General features: G+C 32.9%; 1 protein-coding gene across 1 annotated transcript; it reads right to left on the bottom strand.

Annotated features, from left to right (window-relative positions):
- Nucleotides 1–1,462: 1,462 nt before the first annotated feature.
- LOC125060721 (ubiquitin conjugation factor E4 B) lies at nucleotides 1,463–25,100 on the bottom strand. Its single transcript, XM_047665746.1, has 19 exons — nucleotides 24,913–25,100; nucleotides 24,146–24,760; nucleotides 23,807–23,930; nucleotides 22,724–23,295; nucleotides 22,269–22,517; nucleotides 20,016–20,259; nucleotides 15,057–15,233; nucleotides 14,069–14,189; nucleotides 12,958–13,089; nucleotides 11,950–12,162; nucleotides 10,840–11,182; nucleotides 7,934–8,029; nucleotides 7,650–7,768; nucleotides 6,332–6,470; nucleotides 5,795–5,908; nucleotides 4,911–5,031; nucleotides 3,707–3,813; nucleotides 2,888–2,981; nucleotides 1,463–2,082 (listed from the first exon to the last, which is right to left on the bottom strand). The coding sequence occupies exons 1-19, from the start codon at nucleotides 24,934–24,936 to the stop codon at nucleotides 2,027–2,029; spliced, it is 3,660 nt and encodes a 1,219-aa protein (XP_047521702.1). The 5' UTR covers nucleotides 24,937–25,100; the 3' UTR covers nucleotides 1,463–2,026.
- Between the last annotated feature and the right edge of the window lie 50 nt (nucleotides 25,101–25,150).

The following is a 25,150-nucleotide window of genomic DNA, read 5'->3' as shown; positions in this document are numbered from 1 at the left end:
AATCTAGCTTTTCACTATTAATAAAGTTCTACATTGATAAGTTTTACATATATTGTGAAATCGCATATTTTTTTATTTAGGCCTCATTAGACTGTCAAATGTTAACCAGGTCTGTATTCCAAAACACAGATTATAAAAATGTTTCACCTGAAGAGTTGGAATATGGGACCAAAACGCCAGAACTACACTTTTGTTAGTCTTATTCTAGACATACCATAAATATTTTATCGTGAATTATACAAATGTGATGATCTGGATTGCCTAGAATAAAATTAAAAATAGGTACTAAGAATTTGTCTCTGAGATATTTCAGTTGTGATGATATTTGATATCACGTATATACATAATTATGAAAAATACTCATTGCAGAAGTAGATTAGGACTATTATCAAATAAAAATAAGATCTTAATCCGTCTGTTTCAAATTTGTGAAATCAACATTTTTGGCCATAAATCTCCTTCAAAAGAAACTTATTATCGAATAATACTTTTGAAAACAATATCCAAATCGCCGATATAATAACAGTTAATAATAATATTTACATTTTCTATAATCTTTCCGACGCTTCAATTTTGTGTACCACGATAACCGATATAAGGCATATGTGACATTCGTCAGTTTTCACCTTCTGGCTCACATTACATACAATGCCTACATACCAAATTGCAACCCAAGTCAAAATATATTAGTTTAAAAAATTTCAATAGGAAAATTGAATCATACCAGGGATAAAACAAAAGATGAATTAAAATGGCGTCTCGTTGTATTGTGATTGGTCAATAGTAGTCAAATGACTGACATAACGTCACGATCCTTCTTGACCAACGACAATAAACGCCGCCCGCCATGTCATCTTTAATTTTATGTTGTTTTTAAGTTTTTACAAAATAAGGTGTGAAATTTAGACTTGTGATATAATAGTTTAATCCTTTTTTATGAACCGAAAACTTTACTTGGGTAATTCGCTGTAAATAAAGAGAATGTACTGCGCAATTGTCAATATGGTTTATTTAAAAATTTTTTGAACATAAATATACAGAATAATTTGGTATTTTTGTCGATTTTTTTTTTTTGCGAGACACATCGCTCCGTATTTCTCTTTATCTACGCTTAGGATTATTTGATGATATATTAGAAAGCGTACTTTGCTTACACCACACACACATTTGGTAAGTGGTTAACGTTACAGTAAATTTTAAGCCCAGGACTTCAAGTTCGAATACTGAGATTATATTGAACTCAATTGTTTTGGTGTAAGCAAAGTTTAAGTATAAAAGTTCCAATATCATGGTCCATAACAAATAAAAAAACTAAAAATTTAATGGTTTTGTTTTTCACAAAAAAAAATTAAGGGTTAGCACTTTTACAACGCGATACAGTATATATATTAGAATAATTTTATATATATGTGGGCCATGATATTTAACTCAAAATACGAAGAATTTCGTTCAAATTTCTGTGTCATATGCCCAAAGCCAATTTTAACGTAAAATAATATTTATTGAAAACTATTGCCGGCCCACACTGCATCATACTGAGTGACAAGATACGCGACATTTTTAACAATTTTAGGACATCATATATTTTGCTCATAAACTAAATAGCTAACTATGTATTCGGAAATGTTTAAAAAAAACAAGTGAAATACATTCTAAACCCTCTCTCGGTACGACAAAGTTGCGTATACAACGTGCACCAACTTTAGAAAGAGATAGTACCTATAGTTATCTCTCTCACACGTCCGAAACAAGAACAGTAATATACCATTAAAAACTCCTTTAGTTCTAATGAGATGAACCGATACGTCATATACAATAAACTTTTAATTAATTTCAATATAAACGAATCTATGACAGGTCTATTTGATGAAGAGCGTGCGACAGAGAGAACACTATATAAACGATATGCTATCTCTTTCAGATGGCCGAGCAATATTCGTCTAGAAACGTTTAAAACATCACATTAGGCAATGTCCTAAGTTTTTACACGATAAAACATTATGTACATCAGACTTTGTAATATTATCTACGAAGATCTCTTCTCGCGTTGCCATTGAATTATTCTCTCTTTTAGTTCCGAAGCTGTAACAAAAGATTATCATTAAGCCTTTGTGATTAATTTAAGTTTTAAATCATACATTCCGTACCTAAATATTTTATTTGTCTAAAGTCGACAAACGTCAACATTTTTTTAATATAACGGCGCAGCAAATGGGCAGGATATTAAGTGATACCCATGGATACATTTCCAGAAGGCTCGCAAGTGCGTAGGTGGCATTTTAGGAAATGATAAGGTCTTTTCTTAAAGGACCCTAAGTTGAATCGGTTCAGAAATACTTAAGTGGGCAGCTGGTTCCACATAGTGGTGGTGAAAACTACCAAAACTCTCAGCTGTGGAGCGACGGACGTCGAGGTGATACAGGTGGAACTTTCTTACCATTTTAGAACGTAAGAGAAAAAATATGGTAGTATTTTTAAAATAGTTGTTACAAGTTGCTAAATGTTGCCATCTCTCCCTATCAATCTTCAGCAAGTATAAAACTAACAAAGGACTATAGAATATTTCTTAAAATATTAACTGAATTTTCTTATTTGTATCGTCAAGATCTATACGCCCCAGGAACGATATAGGTAACAAAATACAGTAAACTCTTTATAAAGAATTCCAAGGGACCGAGCATTTTTAGTCGGTAAAGAGAGGATTCGTTATAGGGGGAGAAGAAATTATGTATGTACATTAAACCAAATAAATTTAACACATTTTTACGTTATAGAGAGTTTTCCGTTATAATGAATAAAGTTATAAAGAGTTTACTCGGTATTAAACAATACTTTTGAATGTACAATTCCTTATATTTAAATATAAATTTTAAACTATGAGCAATACCTGGACGTAGTTGGTCCTCACTAAGAGGCTGTCGGTTGAAGGGATCGGTCGCGCTATTCAACAAATGCCGCAAGATCACAGATCTATCCATAACCTGAAAAACAATTATAAATATCAAATTTTAAGTGGCGAAATTTAGCATCTTTTGACGATCTATTAATGGATTTAAACACAATATTTATTTATTTATACATTCTAAAACAATGTGTTATGCTTAAAAAATACAAGAAAATATGACATCACAAATTTTCAATTTCAATTCACATACACATCAATTACATTAGAACATAATAAGAAATCTATCAAAGGAAAGAATTAAACAAACATTATCAAAAAAAATTAATTATAATAACTAAACTTTAATAATAATAACTAAAACTAAAAAGATAAAAAAATAACAATAACAGAAATAAGATAAATAAACAAAACTAAATGAAAACTTAAACCACATTAAGAGGTTGCAAAACAAAGTTACGGTAAGTTGGTAGACTGTTGTTAAACACGTCAATATTTTCATTTAACAACAATATATCAGATTATCTTTGGAATTTTAAATTTCGTACAGAGAAGTTGGTTTAAAGACACTGAGGGTAAAATTCAGGAAAGAGAATGAAATTCAGAACCTATGACTTGCGTATATACGTTTTTACACTTAGCGTTATGTCAAAGCTCATCTACGAAAGATTATAGAGAATTGTCTCTGAAACCTGGTCATTATGACTATTTAAATCATGTCTATTTCAGTTTATAAAGCCAATTTTTTTTTTTTTAAATCGTGGGAATTAAACAGATAAATAGGATTAAAAATAATTAATTTACCTTGCCCGAAGGTAGGAAGACTGGATCTGTCATCAGAGTATCCATAAGGGGATCTCTGAACTCTTCAGGCGCGTCTGCGAATTCTTCGCTCTTTTGCTGGTTTGAGACTGAAATAATTGGTAATTGGCTTAAATGTGTTATTCTATAAGTGTCTACAGCTCTTAAATAAAATATCGGAGAGTTGGTGGGGAAACCATAGATCGTACCCTAATTTTATTATCAACCCTAACTCAGAAATTGGTTCGGGCTCATGATTTCACTGATTTTAGGGCCGTGTGTAGACGCTTTATGAACCCTGGAACGATAGCTATCTAGGTACAATATTATGCGTAGTACATAGTAGTAGAAACTTAGCTAAAAATACTAGAAACTTTGTGGGCTTTAAAAAAATATTGAACAAATATCATTATGTAACCGAGCACGTTCATAAAGATATGATCAAATTAAATTGTAGATTAATGACCATATTAAAAAGGTATTAAAAAATCTTTTGTTTGGAACAAAGATAAAGAATTAAGTTTATTTAACAATAAATTTCTATCACTTTATTAGTTTTGGCAATGACTATGACCAATGACATAGTAAAATTAACCTTTTTTATTTATTTGTTTTATTGTAATGGCAGACATGCAAAAACTTTACTTCAATCCATCAATTTTGTAATGTATATTTAAATATCATCACTTAAAACTATATAATAAGACGTTTCCTTAAAAAAATGGTTTGTTTTTTACGTATACATTATCAATTTATCCTTTATATACTTTACTTGTATATAATTTTCAATTGTATTTATTTAAAATAGCAACAAACGCCAATTACAAGGATTACAAAGTAAACAAATTTTTTTTTTAACGGCAATTCACACCAATTGACCTAGTCCCATGCTAAGCTGGTGAAGCTTGTGTTATAGGTACTAGGCAACGGATATACATACATATTATAGATAGTTAGACATATAAATACATATTTAACACACACAACACCAAATGCTCATCACATCGATGTTCGTCTCAGCCGGGGATCGAACCCGGGACCCATAGATTCGCAGTCAGAGTTAGTAAACACTAGACCAATGAGTCGTCAAAAAATATACATAGATAATACGTGCGTGTGTGTGTACGGCTTTATTTAGTGACAAATATTATATTTTATGTCAATTTTGTATGTATTCTGTGAAAGCAAAGAATAAAAAAAGACTTACTAGCGATCTGGTATGCGTTGTCGGCTAAAGTTTTAAACCTCTCGATCTCAGTGGAAGTTTTGATGCAGGACTTGGCTAATCTCACAGCCGCCTCTTCGAATAACTCCTTGCGGAAAGAACGCTGAAAATCAATTTGAAATTTTTATATCTGTGAATTCACATTTAACAACAGAAGATCAAGATACATATTTCTCCTCTTTCCTTGTCTCGGTTTCCCCGCAGCATACACAATAAGGTAAATCTTGATTTATAGGCGCTTACGGGACAATCATCGCAGCCCTTGGAAACCCATTTTAGTGGGTACGTTGCCGACCTTTGAGGGAGGAATATGCTTTTTTTCAACCATTAAAGGTCGTATCCCCCAGGGAAGACCTCAAACGGGAGTGGACTCTACAGTTCGCAAAGGAATATGCCTATTGTAACTTTAATTTGTAAATTTAATTTATTTTTATAACACATATGCTAGCTATTAAGATGTACTGTAGTGCTTTGTTATTTTAATAGTTTAGTTTTGACTCCTGTTAATAAATAAATAGTCATTAATAATCTTAAAAAAAAAAAAACTTATTTCAAACATTTATCATAATTACGTTCAAATTTAATTAAATTCATTATAAAGATAAAATATTTAAATTTCTTTACTTCATCAGTGTAGTTGACATTGCATTTGAACGTCAACGTCACGGGTACTTCGACGTACCACGGGACTTTTAACATAAAAAGTATTTATTAATTCCTGTAATAAAATTAAGAGCACAAGAAGACTCGAGAGAGATCAGAACAGTTATTTACACGAGTCAAAAAGTCTGGGAAAATCTAAATGTAAAAAAAATATTGATCATTCTATTATGCATAGAAGTGTTAATAAATATAAAACGCTATACCTCGTCCGCAGCAAGTGCGGCGTGGAACTGTGGTGAGTCGAGATGCAAATAGATATCCACTAGCTGACTTAGCAGTCTCCGTGGCTCCCAGCCGTACTTCTCGGGGCGACGTACCTGGAATAAGAAAAAAAAACAACTTAAAAAAATTCCGGCTCGAAGGACCAATGACAAGAAAATTATCGTAGATACCAATGCTAATAATAAGATGTGTCAAAACAGCCTTCTACCAATTAGAAACGGGAAATACTCAGGAATTTACTTGCCTAGATTACAACATACTTGTATGAATACTAACTCCGATATTCATCCACATTATAAGTCTAAATGTCCTAAAAAAACATTTTTTTGTCTTGCCTCTGTCTATCAAGAGCCAACATATATTAGTAGAAAAAAACGAAGGTACTTTAGTTTAAATTGTCTTGTTAGACTGGTTCTGTAATTAAGGGTTAATTTCTATCCAAAGCAAGATATTTTTTGGAAACGCGTTTCTATAGACATTAATTATAAGGAGTAAACAAGTCAGACAATCGAAATTACCTTGAGATTATTGCATTTAGGTCCGCAGAGTTGCTGAAGATTGAAGTTAAGCATCGTGGCGAGCCGCTCAACCAACTCAGCACGAAGGAATGGCTCTTTGATCTCCACAGTTAAATATTCTAACATGTCCACTGTCTCCCTATAAATGGACAATAATATTAAAAGTTAGCTTTATTAGAGTTGAGGTAGAATTTATTGACACTGCCAAATTTGGTTCTACTTTATTTATTTAAAAATCTTGCGAAGCAGTATTTCGATAAAATTGACCCATTTTATTGTATTTACTCTGGAAAAATGTACGATATTTGATTTAATATTTGTGTTTTTTTGTCCCAAAATGATTGACAAAAAAAAACTAAAACATAGTTTATCCGTTTCGATAACTTAGTGAACATTACACTTATGAGCGTCAGTAAAAAAAATAACGCTTCTATATTTACATTTACTGCCAGTACTCAAATTAAGCATGTAGACGAGAAGAACTGGCCATAAATCCACCACTTTCACCTTTATCAGCCATGTGGGGAAATAAGAACAAAACACTTACAATACTATGGGAACAACACGCAAACGTATTGTATCAAGGTGAATCAAGGCAGAAAATAATTAAAAGCCGTAAATGACAAGTAGCGCCAGTTCATAAGTACGTATTCTTGCTGAATATCAATAATTTTGAATATATGTAAAAGACGAGAAAATTTAAATGTTTTATTAAAAGTACACTTTGTAAACAAGCATATTACAAATTAGATGATTATATTCAAGATAAGAATGCTTGGAAACATGCTGGTCCTGCTCCATAGGACAATCATAGAGCCTGGACAAAATCAAATTGGTTGCTGATTTTTTGCTTTAACATATTTTTGTTTTTTTTTTAAATTATTATACTACAAAATGTAATTATTTTATTTTATCTCACACACTATTTTATTGTTTTTTTCTATTATTTTTATTACTCTTTAATGTATAATTTTCTACGGTTTCGATATTTGTAAATATGTGAGGAACATGTATACTAACTTTTTTAGTATAGTAGTTTTCTTCTAAGAGTACATTGTCTTCACATATAATTATTTAACTAATGTAAAGAAAATATTGTAAACCTATTTTAAAAGAGTAAGTGTGGAGTTTCTTGCCCAGTCTCCACACGAACTACCTTTTAGAAGGGGCAACTACAATCTTTGTATTTTGTTTGACGTTCATAAGTGCCATTTTAAGTGGTCTAATTGAAATAAATGATTTGACTTTGACTCGAATTTATCAGCTTCAGAACAATTTGTAATCGATGGTGAAGAGTATGTGTGTATGTGTATCTTACCTAGCTAGAGTAAGGTATGAGCGACATTGTCTTTCGTCCTGCGCAAGCCCACGCGTCCGCGATTCGCTTCCCGTTCCAGATGTCTCCGCGTCTTGTGCTTCGTGTATACGTTTCAAGTACTACAAATAAAGAAGCAATTTATTGCAGTTCATCTGGTCTTTCAAGGAGATCATCTCCAGGCATTTAAAAAAAGGCCGTCTCTTATAGGTTGCTGTACTATATAAAGTTTCTAATATCTCCAAATAGAATAATGGTTAGAATTGTAAAAATAAAAAAAAACATACCGTTAAGCATTCGTCTAATAAGAAGGTAGTATCGTTCATAAGCATATTGATAAACTTCACGAATTGATGACCCGACCGTGATTCCTTCACAATTGCCTGAAAATAACAAAAAAAACATAAAATATCATTGTTGTGACTTCTGAAGACTTTGTGATATTGATTTATAACTTACAACGTTCGTAACAACAATGGACTAACATGTATTTCTACTACAACTAGCAGACTCGGCCAAGCGTTGCTGTGGCTAAGGTTTTTGTTATATTACATAGTAGTAAACTATTCAAGGGAAACGGTAGGAGAACGTATGTGAAAGGTAGATAGCTTATGTGAAACGTTGATACTTTTAACACAGCGCCATCTGTTAGAATTGTATCAAAAAATAAACAAATATTTTGCAATAAAATAATATTGCGACTATAATTTGAGATTTAAACTACCCTATCTTTTAAGTTGGATCAAACTACACACGGTGTGCAAATTTGATTGATATCGGTTCGGTAGTTTAGGAGTCCATTGAGGACAAACATTGTGACACGAGATTTATATATATTAAGATTACTACATATTCATAAATCTGGAGTTAAAAAGAGAATATGAAATATCATTATTCAGACTAGCAATAGTCTAGTCGACAAGTTTAAAATGGTACAAAATAGAGATACTGCTCTTAAAATTATTCGTCATTCCGGATCCAATGAGCTATGGATCCGGAATGACGTCTAGAAAAATGTGCCAAAAGCGTGTATTAGCACATAAAAAATTGCAAAAGTTATAAACAATTAAAGATGAAAAAAAATGGCATTTCGTTTTTTGCCAACGTACCGTCTTAATTCAATTTTGTTATTGGTCTTAAATAAGTATTAATTTGTTTGACATACCGGTGGACAGAAAGACTATTCCTATTTTATATTTACAACATGTATGTAATGAATAATTAAATACTAAAAATTCTCACGTAGAGCGTAGAGGATATAGTTTTTAAGCTATTGCATAGATTTCATCGTGGGCTTTGAGCGCGGCGACCGAATCAAGAAATTCCGTAAAGAAAATAAAAACCTAACACCCGATGACGTAATATAGATGCGGCCAATACGCCTTAGAGCGGGACAGAACGCATACTGCGTCTCACATCGGTCTGGCGTGATCGGTGACGTACCGCAGGTGCGTTAAAGTGGGACAGACTATACAGGGTGGCCAAAAAGTCGTGGATCAAACGCAAATAGGGGATAGATGAGGTCATCAGCGGCAAAAAATTGTTCTACGGGAGGTCTCTAAGGTCAACCCCTGCAGAGTTATGATTTATTTTGGTTTTTATATGAAAATTGACTTTTTTTACTAATTCTTATTAAAATTCGAAAAAATCTACATCCTGTATCTTTTACATAGTATCCACTAGATTGGTACTGATGAGTTCTTGCGTTAGACATACTATTTATAGTTGTTTATTGAGTGTATTGAAGATAATATTAAGTTATACGATATAACATTTTTTCAAATCGTAACTTTTTGTTTATTTCGGACCCCACTGTGAAAAAAAATTACTCTACCGAAAAGTGACCCTGTATCACAAGTTTTGGCGCATTTAATAGGGATTCTGAAAAATATTACACGTGGCCATGAGTCGCTCTAATATCTTTCTAGGAAGAATTACAAACAACGATTGTGAAATAATAATTGTATTAAAACAATTATTTCTCAATGGTTGTTTGTAGGAAACAAAATATTTTACAATAAAATATGCTCAAAATTCCTGACTCTGACCATAATACTTAATCTGCACCGTCTAATCAAATTCCTTCGAAACACTCCAGCCATCTGTCCAATTTTTTGAATCTAGTCCGATTTACACAGCATAAGTCCGAATCGTTGTTATTGTTTTTTCGTCCTAGAAAGATATTAGAGCGACTCATGGCAATGTGTAATACCTTTTCAGAATACGTATTAAATGCGCCAAAACTTGTAATACAGGGTCACTTTTCGGTAGAGTAATTTTTTTTCCCAGTGGGGTCCGAAGTAAACAAAATGTTATCATTTGAAAAAATATTATATAGTATAACATAATACTTATTATATTCAATACACTCAATAAACAACTATAAATAGTATGTCTAACGCAAGAACTCATCAGTACCAATCTAGTGGATATTATGAAATAATCTACAGGGTGTAGATTTTTTCAAATTTTAATAAGAATTAGTAAAAAAAGTCAATTTTCATATAAAAACCAAAATAAATCATAACTCTGCAGGGGTTGACCTTAGAGACCCCCCGTAAAACAATTTATTACCGCTGATGACCTCATCTATCCCCTATTTGCGTTTGATCCACGACTTTTTGGCCACCCTGTATAGGCGTGTTAGTCTGGTAGAGTGGAAGATTGAATTAATATCAAAGAAAAAAAAAATACTGCATAAATAAAATATGCTATGCAATAGCTTTACCGCGGCAGTCCTCGAATGCCACACGTTCTTTTTACATTTATTTATTGTGTCCCCATACATCAAGAATATCGTGTCTAACTTATCTAATATATAAAATTCTCGTGTCACAGCTTGCGTTGCCATACTCCTCCGAAACGGCTGGACCGATTTTGATGAAATTTTTTGTGCTTATCCGGTATCTATGAGAATCGGCCAACATCTTTTTCATCCCCCTAAATGTTAGGGGTAGTCCACCCCTAAATTTTAAATTTTAAATTTTTAGACAAAAATTTTAATTTTAATTTTTTTATGATACAGCATTAAAAAATACATACAACCCCTAATTTTCACCCCTCTACGATCAACCCCTATTCTTTATTATAAATGATAAACATGGCAAAACGACGTTTGCCGGATCAGCTAGTTATTAAGTATTTTTAACCTCACTATTTGTTCGAATCCACGCATTTTAATAATAATACTTACTTGTTTATGAATCGGCCTCTCCCACATGCCTTTCAAAATGATGCTGATATGGAATCGTATCGTGAACTTATCGTAGAACTCTGTACTTTGTCCCGTCGTTTCAATGTCCGTGTAAAATTTCATCAACGCACTCGGCAATGCCGTTTGGGACATCGGGTGATCCATGAATTTCTCGTACACATTCTTCAATTTCATCGGTATCGACAGATTTATCACGAAAAGGACTTCCACTATTTTAGCGACGAGATACGGGTTTTTTATAAGGTGAGAATTGCAGATGGCGCTCAAGAGCCAGGTAATTATCGGGTCCTCTATGTAATATGCCACGATCTGTGGGACGTATCTGTGGAAGGAAAATTAACTTTTAAATATCACGGTAAAATTATTTAAATAACAAAATTATCACGCGATATTATTAACTTCCCAAATGTTGAGAAAATTATTTATTCATATCGATGGATAAGGGAGCGTTCAAGTATTACGTCACGCAATTTTTGGAGATTATTGACCCCCCCATTTAACGCGCCGTAACGTTTTTCTGTACCACCCAGTGATTTTATACCTAAAAGTTACTATTATGTGGTGTAAGTCGAAAATAATATTAACAATAATGCGTAATTTAATCCCCGCCCCGCATCGTAACGTTTTACAAGACACCCCCCCCCCAAATTCGCTCCCTTATGTACTTCTATATTATTTTAGTTTGTTAATAAGGACATGAAGAACTTCTAAAATATTTTGTTTTACAAGATGCTTGTAAGGATATACTTCATTACGTATACTGTACTTCGACCATGTTTTTCAAACTTAAAAATAAAATCGTGAAATGTGGGTAGGAAACTTCTTAGAAACATTAATCAAATGTTTAGCGTTTCATACTTCAGATAAAAATACACGCATTGATAACCTTCTTCATTGGTTTTATTTTAAGTCGGTTGAAAACGAATTGTAATATAAAAAGTCACTACCACGTCTGTATATTAACAAAAATATGTTAATTATATATTAATAAATATGAAAAATTTGTTTAAATAATTGTTTTCGTATTTATTAAAAAAAAAATATTATCAAAGCTGATTTTTAACATAGATTAACAAGACATATACTCACTGAACGGCAAACAGCATGAACTCCGCGACATCTTCCACGTACCACTCGGGCGTGGCTTTAAAGGCGTGCGCAGGCGACGAAAAAGGCGCGTCCGGTGCATCGCGAGCTGCATCCAATTGCTTCACGAGTAATGCACATACAGACGAATAGAATTGTACCCCACGACGCATTAACTCTGGGTCTAAAAGCGCTGTTTCAGCGCACTGTTTTGACCTGAAATTATTCGGACTATATTACTAAAAAGTATAAAATTATACCAGAAATAAATTGTATATTATTTATTAACCTTTTTCGGAACTTAAGCGTATTTGTATGTATTTCACTCAATATGAAAAAATGTGTGTTATGCAGTCAAAAGGCGAACGATACAGTAAGGAAATAATATAGGAATGCAAATTAAAGATCATTTTGAAAGTTATAGTTAGTTATGAAATTTGATTCCTATGTTCCATCGATGAATATATGTAGGCAACTGTTGTCGTTATTTTGCCGGTAATGGAAATCACCCACGCTACAATATACGCCGTGACGCGTCATGACGTTCCATGACTATTAAAATCAAAAACGTCCCAAAAAATTTGCATGAAAAATCTTTAAAACCTTCTAAATGATTAAATGCAAAAATCCAGCGGAACTTTACAATACATCGCTCCAATAGGCGTTAATATGGGAACGTTTTTATTAACTCTAGTAATACCAAATTTTTTATTTCGTAAAATCTGAGGAGTTTTTATGGAATTTTTTTATACATTAAGCTTTATTTCTATGGTACGTAAGCTTTGTTTCTATGGCGTAACATAGCAAAATGTTGGTATGTAGCTACTAAAGAAACAGGCTTAGTAAAAAAATTACATTAATGCGAACGGTGTTCACAGAGGGAGCTAGTAAATATATAAAAGTGTAGTACTCGTGAAAACCAAAGACATTTTTTTTAAATCATATCTATCGATTTCACTTAACTCACGGGAAGGTTTAACGTTAAATAACTATATTTAAAAAATATATTACCTATGTAGTCTTTTTATCTGCCGTTTCCACCGACGAAGTAATTCCCTATTCCGTACTGCCGTGAAACTGTTCCGCCATTGTGGTTCGGCTGCCATTAATTCTTCGATCACCTTTTGTAGATCACGGAATGCGCTGTAAAATACATAAATATAAATAATTTATGATCGCCTATAAAAATTCTTGAGTGTGTTCTGCAAACGGATAGATTAATCTTAATTATTTACTTAATCTTAATACAAATGAGCCATCGCGGTTGAATTGACCAGGTAAACTCTTTATTTCCATTTTTTCTAAATAAAAATAATACAGTGGACCCCCGGTATCTCCCCCCCTACCCCTCGTAATCCTAAAATGTCTTTTATTTATTATTCAATATTTTTCAAGCATTAATGACTTTAATTTTATATTAAAACGTAAGCTAAATTTGTCATACAAAATGAAGTATGATTTGTACATCAGAGTATTTACATATCTTAATACATATATATAAATTACGTGTCACGTTGTTTGTCCGCTATGGACTCCTAAACTACCGAACCGATATCAATCAAATTTGCACACCGTATGCAGTTTGATCTACCTTAAAAGATAGGATAGCTAACATCTCAATTTATACCCGCAATATTATTTCATTGCAAAATATTTGTTTATTATTTGATAGTCACATTTTTTAACAGATGGCGCTGTGTTAAAAGTACCAACGTTTCACATAAGCTTCAACTAAATATATGCATAACCACCAAAAAAGCATGATGGTCTCCAAGACTGATGATCTTCTACCGTTTACCTTGAATAGTTTACTACAATGTAATATAACAAAAACCTTAGCACAGCAACGCTTGGCCGAGTCTGCTAGTAACATATAGAATATTATCATTTGGATCTGTAATTTCTCGGATTATAGGGTACTCTTATGTAAAAAAATTCTAAGGCAGTACTTGATGCAACATTTTTGTCGGATTACCGGGGGTCCACTGTAATAACGTCGTTTTAACTTAAATACTCATCCATCTCTTTTCATCACAGCGAAAACAAAATTTGACAGAAAAGGACGTATATAAATCTTGGGTGACAGAAAAATACGTGAATAATATATATTAGTTTTGCTTACCGGATTCTTCTCTGATGCGTGTGCAAGGCGGGTATAAGAGCGACATGATGCATGTGAAGTGTGAGGAACCAGCAAATGGTCTGGAATTTTGCTTCAGGCCAGGTATGGCTTGGGTCATTATCTGTAAGGTTAATTATGTACATACAGAAAAAAAATTTGCACAATATTTTTGGAGCAATTTTCCGAAACCCAAAGTTATTAGTTGATATTTTCTTTTTTTATATGTACATGTGTCTTTACTAAGACATCTAATATAATAAGTAATTTAAGTCTAACCTTATTTACTAATAAGGATTTTTAAATAAGTTAATCTTTTAATTTGTTAAAAATCATAATAATAAGAGTCAGTTCTTGTTTCTGAAGCTCATCCTTTAATTTTTTATTTACACTACTGTACGATATGTCGTATGGGTTTAAAACATAGATGAAATAAAACAATAGTTACATTTTATAAAGTCTATCTCCATCTAATGTAAAACTAAAAGTTTTCGATACACATTTAATAAAATACATTTATAAGACTATAATATTTTTTATTTGAATTGGCGAAACGTTGATTAATATATCGTAAATATGTTTAAGTTTTTCATCAACTTCATCAACTTTAAAAATGGTTTATCATACATTACTGCTTGGGGGCCCTTCAAGTATTACGTAAGCAGATTTACTGCAATTTATCCCCCTCCCCCCTTCCTCTTGTAAACAAAAGTAAACAAAGCTCTCAAAAATAATAGTAGATACATATAGACAATGTTTGGGTAATAGTACAAACGTTAATAATTACTGTTCACGTAATCACCAAATGAGAAAATCAAACACACCCATTCCCCTATAGTGCTTACGTAATACCTGAACGGACCCTAGATAGCATTTAGTTATAGATTCGTTTATTCTATCTTTCTCTAAGACAATATATTCTATATCTTAAAATCGAATATTCCAAGATGGCGACCGTTCTGCAGTAAAAGATTTTTATATAGATACTTACTAAGCGCATCCAGCCAATCCTGTGCCTCCTGATTGGTGAAGAACAGCCTCGTCTCATCACGTATATTTAGCCATGTGCCCGGTTGAAAGGTGTATAGCGGGTACACCCTCTCTTCTAGCTTGATCCGAACGGATAGCAATTGAAGTACCGAACACACGTTCAACATGAAACCATCACCTGAAATTATTTTATATCTAATAAATTAAATTCTCGTGTCACAATGTTCGTTCCCATACTCCTCCGAAACGGCTCAACCGATTCTTATGAACTTTTTTATGCATATTCAGTCAAGTCAGAGAATCGGCTACTATCTATCTTTCAAACCCCTAAGTGAGAAGGGTTGTCCACCCCAAAATATTATTTTTTATCTTTTAGAAAAAATGTATTGTTTTTATTTTTTTTATGATACAGCATACAAAAATAAATACAACCCTTAATTTTCATCTACCCTCTACGATCAACCCCTATTTATTGGACTAAAGAAATGTTTCCTAGGAATAATATACATGCCAAAACAACGTTTGCTGGGTCAGCTGGTAATTTATAATAGCAGCTCAGTTATTCATACTGTCAAGGGAATGGCGTACGCAAAATTGATAAGATTGTTTGTGCCAATGTCTAAAAAGAACTGGTACAGGTACTACCATATGTCTTCAGATTCCTGTTATCTCTTTGATTTGCGTGTTGTTTGTTCCCACAAGAATTTAAGTGCGTGCTCCTATTTTACCATGCCTACTACTGATAGAGGATAAATCATTGTTTTTATTTTTATTATTATTATTAATTAGTTAAGATGTCATGTGGAACATGGTGTAATGGTTGCAGTTCCTTACAAACATTGTGTAAAACAAAAATCTTGGCGAATAAAAAGAGTGGCGGAGAGTTTATTGCCAGTTCTTCCGTCTACGCCTTTGATTTGAGAACTGGCAGTAAATTAGAAGATTTAATATGTATTTCTATTGACGTTTTTTACGAAGATTTTTGCTATTTCTCCTCACTACGTCCTTGAAGTACTGGTAATTAATTTAGAATCGCGTAACTTTTTTATTGCTATTCATAACAATGCAACTAACAAGTGTCATGTAAAACTAAAAAACTTGGCGAGAAAGAGAGGCGGAGAGTTTTTTTTATGGGACAGGAGGCAATCAAGGAGGCGAGTCACTTTGAATAAAGTTATAACCGCCCCCAAGGACGAATGATACGTTCTTTTACTTTATCTATATAAATATAAGAAAAATGGTCTTCGTTTGAGGCTCCTTCACGCCTAAACCACTGATCGTATCGACATGAAACTACTGCCATTCGATGCGAATTTTTTCCTAGTTGGTTTATGGCTATTTATTTTTTAAATACCAACGTTCCTTGATTTTTTTATTGCTTTTACTTTTATGAAAATTTTCCTAAAAGCTTCCTAGAACCTCAAAACGTCTGTTAAAAACTCGATTTTCGAAAATTTTCAATTTTCTTAGCGGGAAGTTAAAAAGAAGAATAATAAAAATATGAAAAAAAAAAATGATAATGAAACATAAAATTTTATGTATTTCCCATTTGAATTCGCCCAGCTAAACAGGCGGAAAACGGCTAGTACAGTATAAAGCAAAAGAACGTTTCTCATTCTAACCACATCTCATTTGTTCTACGCCTTTAATTTTAGTAATTAATCATTTAAACTTTATTGACATCTTATGAACATTGTTTACGTTTTCATGAATATGAAGATGTAAACAGATTACGTTCAATTTTATTTTTGCTAACAATACATCTATCGATTCATTGTTTTGTTTATATTGAAACTGCGCAGTTCTAAAATTAAAAACAAATATATATTTCAGGCACCATTTCTAAAATTGATTGAACCATTTTTATGCAGTTTATAAATATCTTCAGGTTACGCGGGGTAATTGAACTTTGTCTTAACGTTAATTTTATCTTAATTAAAGATAACTTTATAATCAAGTCAAAAATCATTTATTCATATAGGTAACACAATGTACATATGAACGTCAAAAAAGAAATATACATTAAATGCTTTTACATTTACTGCCAGTTCTCAAATCAAGGGCGTAGAACGGAAGAAAAGAACTGGCAATAAACTCTCCGCAACTCTTTTTAATCGCCAAGCTTTTTGTTTTACACAACGTTTGTTAGGAGCTGCAACCATTACACCATGTTCCAGATGACATCTTAAGTAATAAATAATAATAAAATAAATTAAAAACAAACATAGTGTGCCAACCCCCAAACCTTTCGCATGATTTAAGCCTGCATGGTCACAGTGTGTTGACCTCACCGATTTGTGACATGCTAAAAATACTGTAATCGTTCGAGCGATGTTTAATTAGGGTCACGGTCGTTAGAACATTGTATTGTCTCAATGACGCAGTATTGATGCGTTGACTAACGGTATTTTATAGTGAGTCGAATTTTTTTTTCCTATATAGCCGCTATTAATAAATAAGCACCTATTCCAGTAGGTTCACACATGTGGTTTATAAAGATCTGAGCAACAAATGTTTAATTACAGTAAAAAAAGCTTTAATTTAAATATTTAGGATATCTTAGGTCCGTGTTCTAGAACGTAAACCTAATCCTAGCTTCGATAGATTCGATAGATTCTGTATGAAGTTTGGCAAATTTGACAGGACGAGATTGTGACTATTCAATGTCTTTTGAGTGAACTGGCAAAAGTTCTATTTTGTTAGTGCCCATAGTAGTTAATTTCTTGTATTTTTTATTATGTAATTTTGTTTTTCCTCATTAATTTCGTATGTTTGCTTTTTGTTTCGTCTGTAAATTTTATTCACCTATTGTGCACTCTTGTCAATTTAGGGTGGCCTGTTAGGGCAGGAGTGTTTTTATAAATAAATCTTTTGAGTGGACATTCATATGTGTACTTGGTCACCTATATGAATACAGTTATTTTGAGTTTGAGTATCGAATTTATATTATATAGAAATCCAAGGCCTATGCCTTATATTCTCCAATCACTTTCACCACTTCTTCACTGTTACCCTAAGCTTCAGCTTCAGTAAAATAACATTACTCGTGAATTCTACTTAGGGCTAAGTCTTGACTCTGAATCCTTAATTGGCAAGTGTGAACAACAGAAATCGGAGCGCATTCATTACCAAACCCATGATTTATTTAAATATCGGGGCCTAGCCACTCGGCTAACATATATAACAGATACATAGTTTAAATACGAAAATAATTGTATTTACAAAATTGACAACATAATATTGGATAAACGCCAATATATCACAGACGAGGTGAGCGACATTGCGTTGAAAATCTATTTAAACGCAAGACGCTAGTAAAACGCAGTATCTTAAAGTAATCAATGTTAAGCGAAATATGTCTTTTCTCCAACTTCGATTTTGATCCCTTTGGAATAGACTCTTGGGCCGTGGGGATAAAGTGCGCTAAAAAAATTTAAGTTGGTAACTAGTAGTTAGTACCGGTGACTCAACAAAAAACGATCGCAATGCAGCGAGGAAATGCTGCCAGCATTACAGCTACACTGCCACAGGGACCAAGCTTTTTAAATTTATTTTAGTTACGTATTTATCAATTTTCAATTATTATTACTATTTAGGTTAAGAATATTGTAAATACTTATTAAATATGAGGATTATTTCAAGCTTTAATTAGAGATACGATACAATGATAAAGAACGGCCGTCGCCGCCTTTTTCTTTAGCATTTAGTTTTGTTTGTTTCTCGTCGTCAAATGTAGTGTTTTTGTCATTCGACGATTTCTATAATCTATTAAAACAAATGCTTTGTAGTATTAGAGTATTATAAATACTGACCTAGATATTCCTAAACGCTTAATTAGTCTAATTATACCGTTTTAATGAGAACTATTTAATAGAATATTAAATTTTGTTTACTCCGTGACCAAAAGTTAGTGAAAACGGAGTGTCTGTTTTGTTTATGGATACATTGAATGTTTTTTTAATTCAATGCAATGCAGTGTTAGCTTAGTGGCTTAAGCGTGCGACTCTCATACCTGAGGTCGTAGGTTCGATCTCCGGCTGTGTACCAATGGACTTTCTTTCTATGTGCGCATTTAACATTCGGTCGAACGGTGAAGGAAAACATCTTGAAGAAACCGACATGTCTTAGACCCAACCTACTTGCCTTTTAGATTTAAAAATGATCATGAAACAGATTCAGAAATCTGAGGCCCAGAACTAATTGTAGCGCCACTGTTTTTTTTTTTCAGGAGTGTGTGGGGAAAATATTGAAACGTAACTTATAATGAGTACTTCTAGATCGCATACGCTAATCGATTACAAAACTAAGTATTACAATGGAAAATTATAATTGAAAAAATTATGTTAATTAAAACGTCTATTAGTTGCTATAATCTATGTAAGACACGTTATAGTTATATAATTTATATAACTATAACACTTTGCGTTAACACTATTTTAATGATAAAACAACTTGATCCATTCCCTCATTTACCGTTTTGAAGTAATAGTTATGGTAATAGTTTAACACGCACAGACAACAAAAGTTAAATATATTCCATTTTATTAATTATATAATATAAAGCTGTTTTGTTTATTATTTCAAGACATGAAAATAATATTTTTGTGTTTGATTTGTTGAGGAAGGTTTATACGCTATGACCTATATATATATTAATAACTCTGAACGTTTTCCGTCAACAAATACTAGCAACACTGTACTTCTAGATATGTTTATAGAAAAGTAGGTGATTAGCTATCTTTGGTTCATGCCTTGATACAGTGTAGTTTACGAATTAATTAATTTATTTACTTCGCCATTTATACTATTTCTAATAAAAAATATTTGTGAATGGTTCTTTTCGTTAATAACAATTAAATAAGTCTCTAATAGTATAGATAAAAACATTTTGCATGACATAGCATGCAATATCCAAGGTAATCTGAAACTCTTCTCCGAGATATTTTTTTAAATAACTTACCAGCCAGCGATCTCTCATCCGTCAGCAACCGTGCTCTTCTCTCATTCCTCTGCAGCAAAGCCGCAAAGTACATCAGGAATGGTTCTCTTGCTTCCGGACACAAAAGGATATTATGGCATATGCTGTGCAATGTGTTCCGACTGGCTTCAACTTCTCTCTGTAGCGCAAATGCTAAGCTTTGATCCGTTCCCGTTGCAAACATTCGTTCAGCGAAAAGCGGGTTCTCTTCGGCGAATAATGACATCTGCAATTGGGTGAATTTTATTACAGTGGAGGTATAATTTTGGAAAAAAAAAATCGATTATCTGTAAAGTCGGTTTACTGACGATAGTTGAACGTGACAACGTCATAATACTGATGGAATGGTTGCATTTTTCAAAAGAATTTTATTTGTTTGATAGATATTTATATATAGAGAAGGAGGTAAATGGAAATCACAATTTAATTGATCAAGTTACATTTATTTTACGCATAAATAGAATTATGTCAAATTGTGCCTCTTTGTCGCTCGTTCCGCGCTTGCACTTCAAGCCTTAAATGGAACGCCTCAGAGGAAACGCCGCGCTGCGAGGTAACGCCGCATGAGTCATGTTTTTTTGTACGTGCAGCCGGCTCCATCGAATTATAAGACGTTGTCACGTCAATAATCACACTATGGTACCCAAGAGATGGAAAGAGAAAGAGAGGTAGACCACAAAAGGTGGGACGACGACATTAAACAAGTCGCGGGAACAACATGGGATAGAGTGGCCATAGAAAGGCCAGAATGGTGAAGATTGGAGGAGGCCTTTGCCACCTGGCAAATGGACACGCAAAAGTAGAACAAAAGAACAATCTACGAAAAAAAAAGAAAACACTGTCATGTCCGAAAAGAGGCTATAATTATTTTGGAGAATGAACATGGGTGGTGGAAATACCACGTTACGTTTGTATTGCTTATCGCATCACTTATGAGGAGCTTCGATCGACGGTACTGAAGATAGATAGAATATAGGATATATGTAGGATAACAAGATTAAAATCTATATACATACATATATAAAAACTAGCTGATCCGGCAAACGTCGTTTTGCCATGTATATCATTTATAATAAAAATAGGGGTTGATCTTAGAAGGGTGAAAATTAGGGGTTGTATGTATTTTTTAATGCTTAATATATAATAATTAAAATAATCATAAAAAAATAAAATAAAAATAATTTATCTAAGAATTAAAAAATAATAATTTAGGGGTGGACTACCCTTAACATTTAGGGGGATGAAAAATAGATGTTGTCTGATTCTCAGACATACCCATATGCACACAAAATTTCATGAGAATCCGTCAAGCCGTTTCGGAGGAGTTTAACTACAAACACCGCGATACGAGAATTTTATATATATATTTTTTTGTTATGTTGGTTTGTGTACGCTTCAAAAACTCAAAAAATTCTGCACCGATCGAGCTGGAGTTTTAGCATGGTATATATATCATCGCATCAACGATTGTTTTTATCGAATTTTTTAATTTTTTTGTTTTTTATTTTTTCATTATTATTTTCCACAAGTATTTCAAAATTAAACTTATATGAAATATTTTCTTTCTCATTTCTCAACCATAATCACAATGTGCCACAGCGAAGCGTGGCAGGGAACAGCTAGTAATGTATAAAATGTAAAAAATCTAAGCTGTATATAATTTTTGAAGTTATACTTCTTTAGGCGCGATATGAAAAATTGATGAGAGTGAAATTTTACGATGCGCGCGCACCGTGACACAAAATTAACAGAATGAAGTTGCCTACGGAAGATGCTACGGCATTGGACATAATTTAAAAACAACATTCGAATAATAATAGAATTTATGTTACACTTAATGTAAGTGAATAATAATAAATATTTATTTATTTAATTTTTCAAATGTAAACTGAACTTTATTGACTATAATGACTCCTTTTCCAGTCTTTGATTATTTAATTGTAATTAATTATTTGCATGCAATCAAAAACTATTTTTAATAATGCCAAAGAAGTATAACTTCTTACGCGCGTACATTAGTACACACTCCCTTTTTTTTCATCATTTCTTTTCAGGGCTTTATTATTACTATCACTTATGAGGGGAATCGACGTCCTGAGATATATTAGAAGTTTTAAAAGGCACGTTTACTTTCTAGAAAGACGGTGCTAGAAGGTTCCTAGATACTATAATAAAATAAATTTTGAAGCGCTGTCTATATATTTTATAAGAAATGTTATACTTTAAAATACTCACAGCAAAGAAAGGTCCAAGGAAGCTGACTCTAGCAATTTCCCGTCCTGGTGCAGTGGTGACTGACTCTGGGCATAGACTGGGAAGACGAGCTATGAGCGCACAGATCGGTCTGGCAGAATGTCTCGGTCCATCCCTCAGTTCACACAGGGACCGGAGCGCCCTTATAGCCGCGCTCTCACCCCGACTTACAAGAGGTGACACACGTCGACGCATCTCTTCACGTATACCCATTAGTAATGGCACAAATACCTTAAATAAATATAAACATGAAACAATAGGTCAATTGGTGTGAATTGTCCAATCATAAAAAAAAAAAACAATTGTCACTTGAGAATGCTTAATGACCAATATTTGTATAGAGATTATTATAAGTGTAGCGGCAGAATCACAGTTTATTGAGAGATAAGATTCTAAAATTAATACAAGGAAAGTTAATAATAAACAAGAAAACAAACCTCATCGAGAGCTTCTTGATCCTCATATGTATTCAATAGTATTTCAGGAATGAGACCAGTTGGCGTATTTCCAGTCATAAGATATGGAAGAAGTGGTGACTTTCTACTTTTTTGCAAGTCAAATTTCCTTCTCAACACTAAGACTAAGTGATCAACTATTAGAGATTGCATACTTAAAATCAAATCACTCAACGGCGGCACTGAACTTTTTTTTGGGTTATCTCTTTCATAAACATTAACATTGTAGTAGAATTTTAGTAAATAGCTCACAGCTAATGCTTGATTAGTAATGTCTTTTGGTAAAGGTAGAAGTGGCGATGGGCATTCACCCTCTTCAGTCTCCATATCTAAATGATTTGGGTCTTTTGCAAAGAGATCATCAACACACTCTTCGCTCAATTCTTTCATCGATTGCTTCATAAGGAGTACAACTAGTGCTTTGTGATTTAAAGGGTCTGATCCATCGACTATTTGCAACATTACATCCATTAAAGCTTCTGATGCTAATTCGTCTATGGATAGCTTAGGATTATCAAGTAACGCTGCAGCTACAGATGGTACAAAAATTCCCCCTGCAAAGAAAGGAAAATTAAATATCTTCTAGTCTACAAAAGTAGTTAAGAAAATACTTCTTAATACTAATTACATCATAGTTACTTGTTAAAATGCAAAATACAAAAAATTTCTTGTTTAGCTCAAACTAACAATAGTGAAAAAAATCATTGTTGTTGATTCTTTTTACAATGCATTTAACAACAGAGAGGGAAACTAGTGTATAAGCAACTATATGATTTAAGTAACAATTGGTTTCCAAGAAATAAACAACATTACAAATGAATCACTGTATATCATTGCAAGATAAAGCTTATTTTAGAAAGTAGGTTACTTACATAACCATAGCCAACAATACTCTACAATTAAGTAATTAAACCTAAATTACCATAAAAAAATAATTAACCCCAATAATTAAAAAATCCCATAACTTTTTTGTACAATACTAATTTTTTTCATCCATCCCTGTTCCTGACAAAAAAATTTCTTTGTCTAAAAATGAAAATAAACAGAAATCTTAATAAATCATACCAGAACTTTCTTCAGACCAGGTAACTTGTAACATTTTGCCTACAATAATTCTTAACTGTTCTTCTGTCAGCTCAGTAAATTTAACTGTATGAGATGGTGATTGAAGATTATCATTTTCTTCTACCTATAAAAACATTGTTATGTAGATTACTTTAGAATATAAGGTTTACCAGAAAATATTATATATTTAAGTAGATATATAAAATACTGCACTTATAATCATTAAATCATTTAAGTTTAAAAAAAATGACCAAATATTTGTAGTTACATCATTGTAATTAGATTTTAATATTGATAACTTTTAATTTAATAATTTATTAATATAACTAGTTAGGTTACCTCCATTGGCTCGTGTTGATTTTCTGACTGTGAATTTCTTTCCGAAACATCATCTACTTCCATTGATAAAGAGCGTCTAGAGCAGCTTGGAGAAGCATTGCTTATCCTTGGCCTGACAGGTGGTGGTTCAACAAATTGGGGTGGAGATATTGACCTAGAAGTACTGTCTTCTCTAATGGAGACTCCTTCAGATCCGCTTACAGTAGACTGTGGTAATGCCCCTACTCTAACAGATCCACAGCTTAACAAAGTGTCATCACCCATTGAATCAAAGCTGTTGTATTGTCTTGTTTGAGATAAATCTGTCATTTTGGTATCAGGCATCTCATCTAATAAGTTATTATCTGTCTTTTCGGTAACTATTAAACCATCTGATGATATTTTTGATTGATCTGATACTTCATTTTTATTCTCAGAATAATTTTGTCCTGTATTTGTGTCTGGTGTATTTTCTGTAGAGCTTCTTGGCAAGGATGTGGGTGATAGGCGTGTCGATTGTGTATTTAAGACGTCTGATGGAACAGAGGCACTGGGTGTGACTGGAGGGCTTATTGGGGCTGGTGAGGGACCTGTTCCTCCAAGAGCTGCTAGCCTTGCTAAGCGTCGTCTTCTAATCTGTAAGCCATAAAACGTGAGCTAGAGGCACGTGTACGTATTATAATACTTACGCTAGCGTACAACAACACAACACCAACGCTTTGTTTTGTTACGAAATTAGATCGACCATACGCACATTAAATGCAATGTTCACAAAGACAGAAACTTACCTCCTCTTGACTTAATTCACTCATTTCAGCAAATTTAATATACCTATTAAAGGAAACTCTTAAATTAAATCGTTAACCACAATTTACTGGTGAAATGCTGTACATATATAAAATCAAAGAATGGAATAAGAAACACTACGTCAAACAGTCAGTCACCTTTGTGGCTCAGCTGAGAGACAATTCTGATTTGACGTTTGTTGTTAAAAAGATGACGAGAAAGTATTGAAAATACACGCGT

This window comes from Pieris napi, chromosome 22 (genome assembly GCF_905475465.1).
Source record: "Pieris napi chromosome 22, ilPieNapi1.2, whole genome shotgun sequence".
NCBI lineage: Eukaryota > Metazoa > Arthropoda > Insecta > Lepidoptera > Pieridae > Pieris > Pieris napi.
This window is presented reverse-complemented; position numbering and strand designations above follow the sequence as displayed.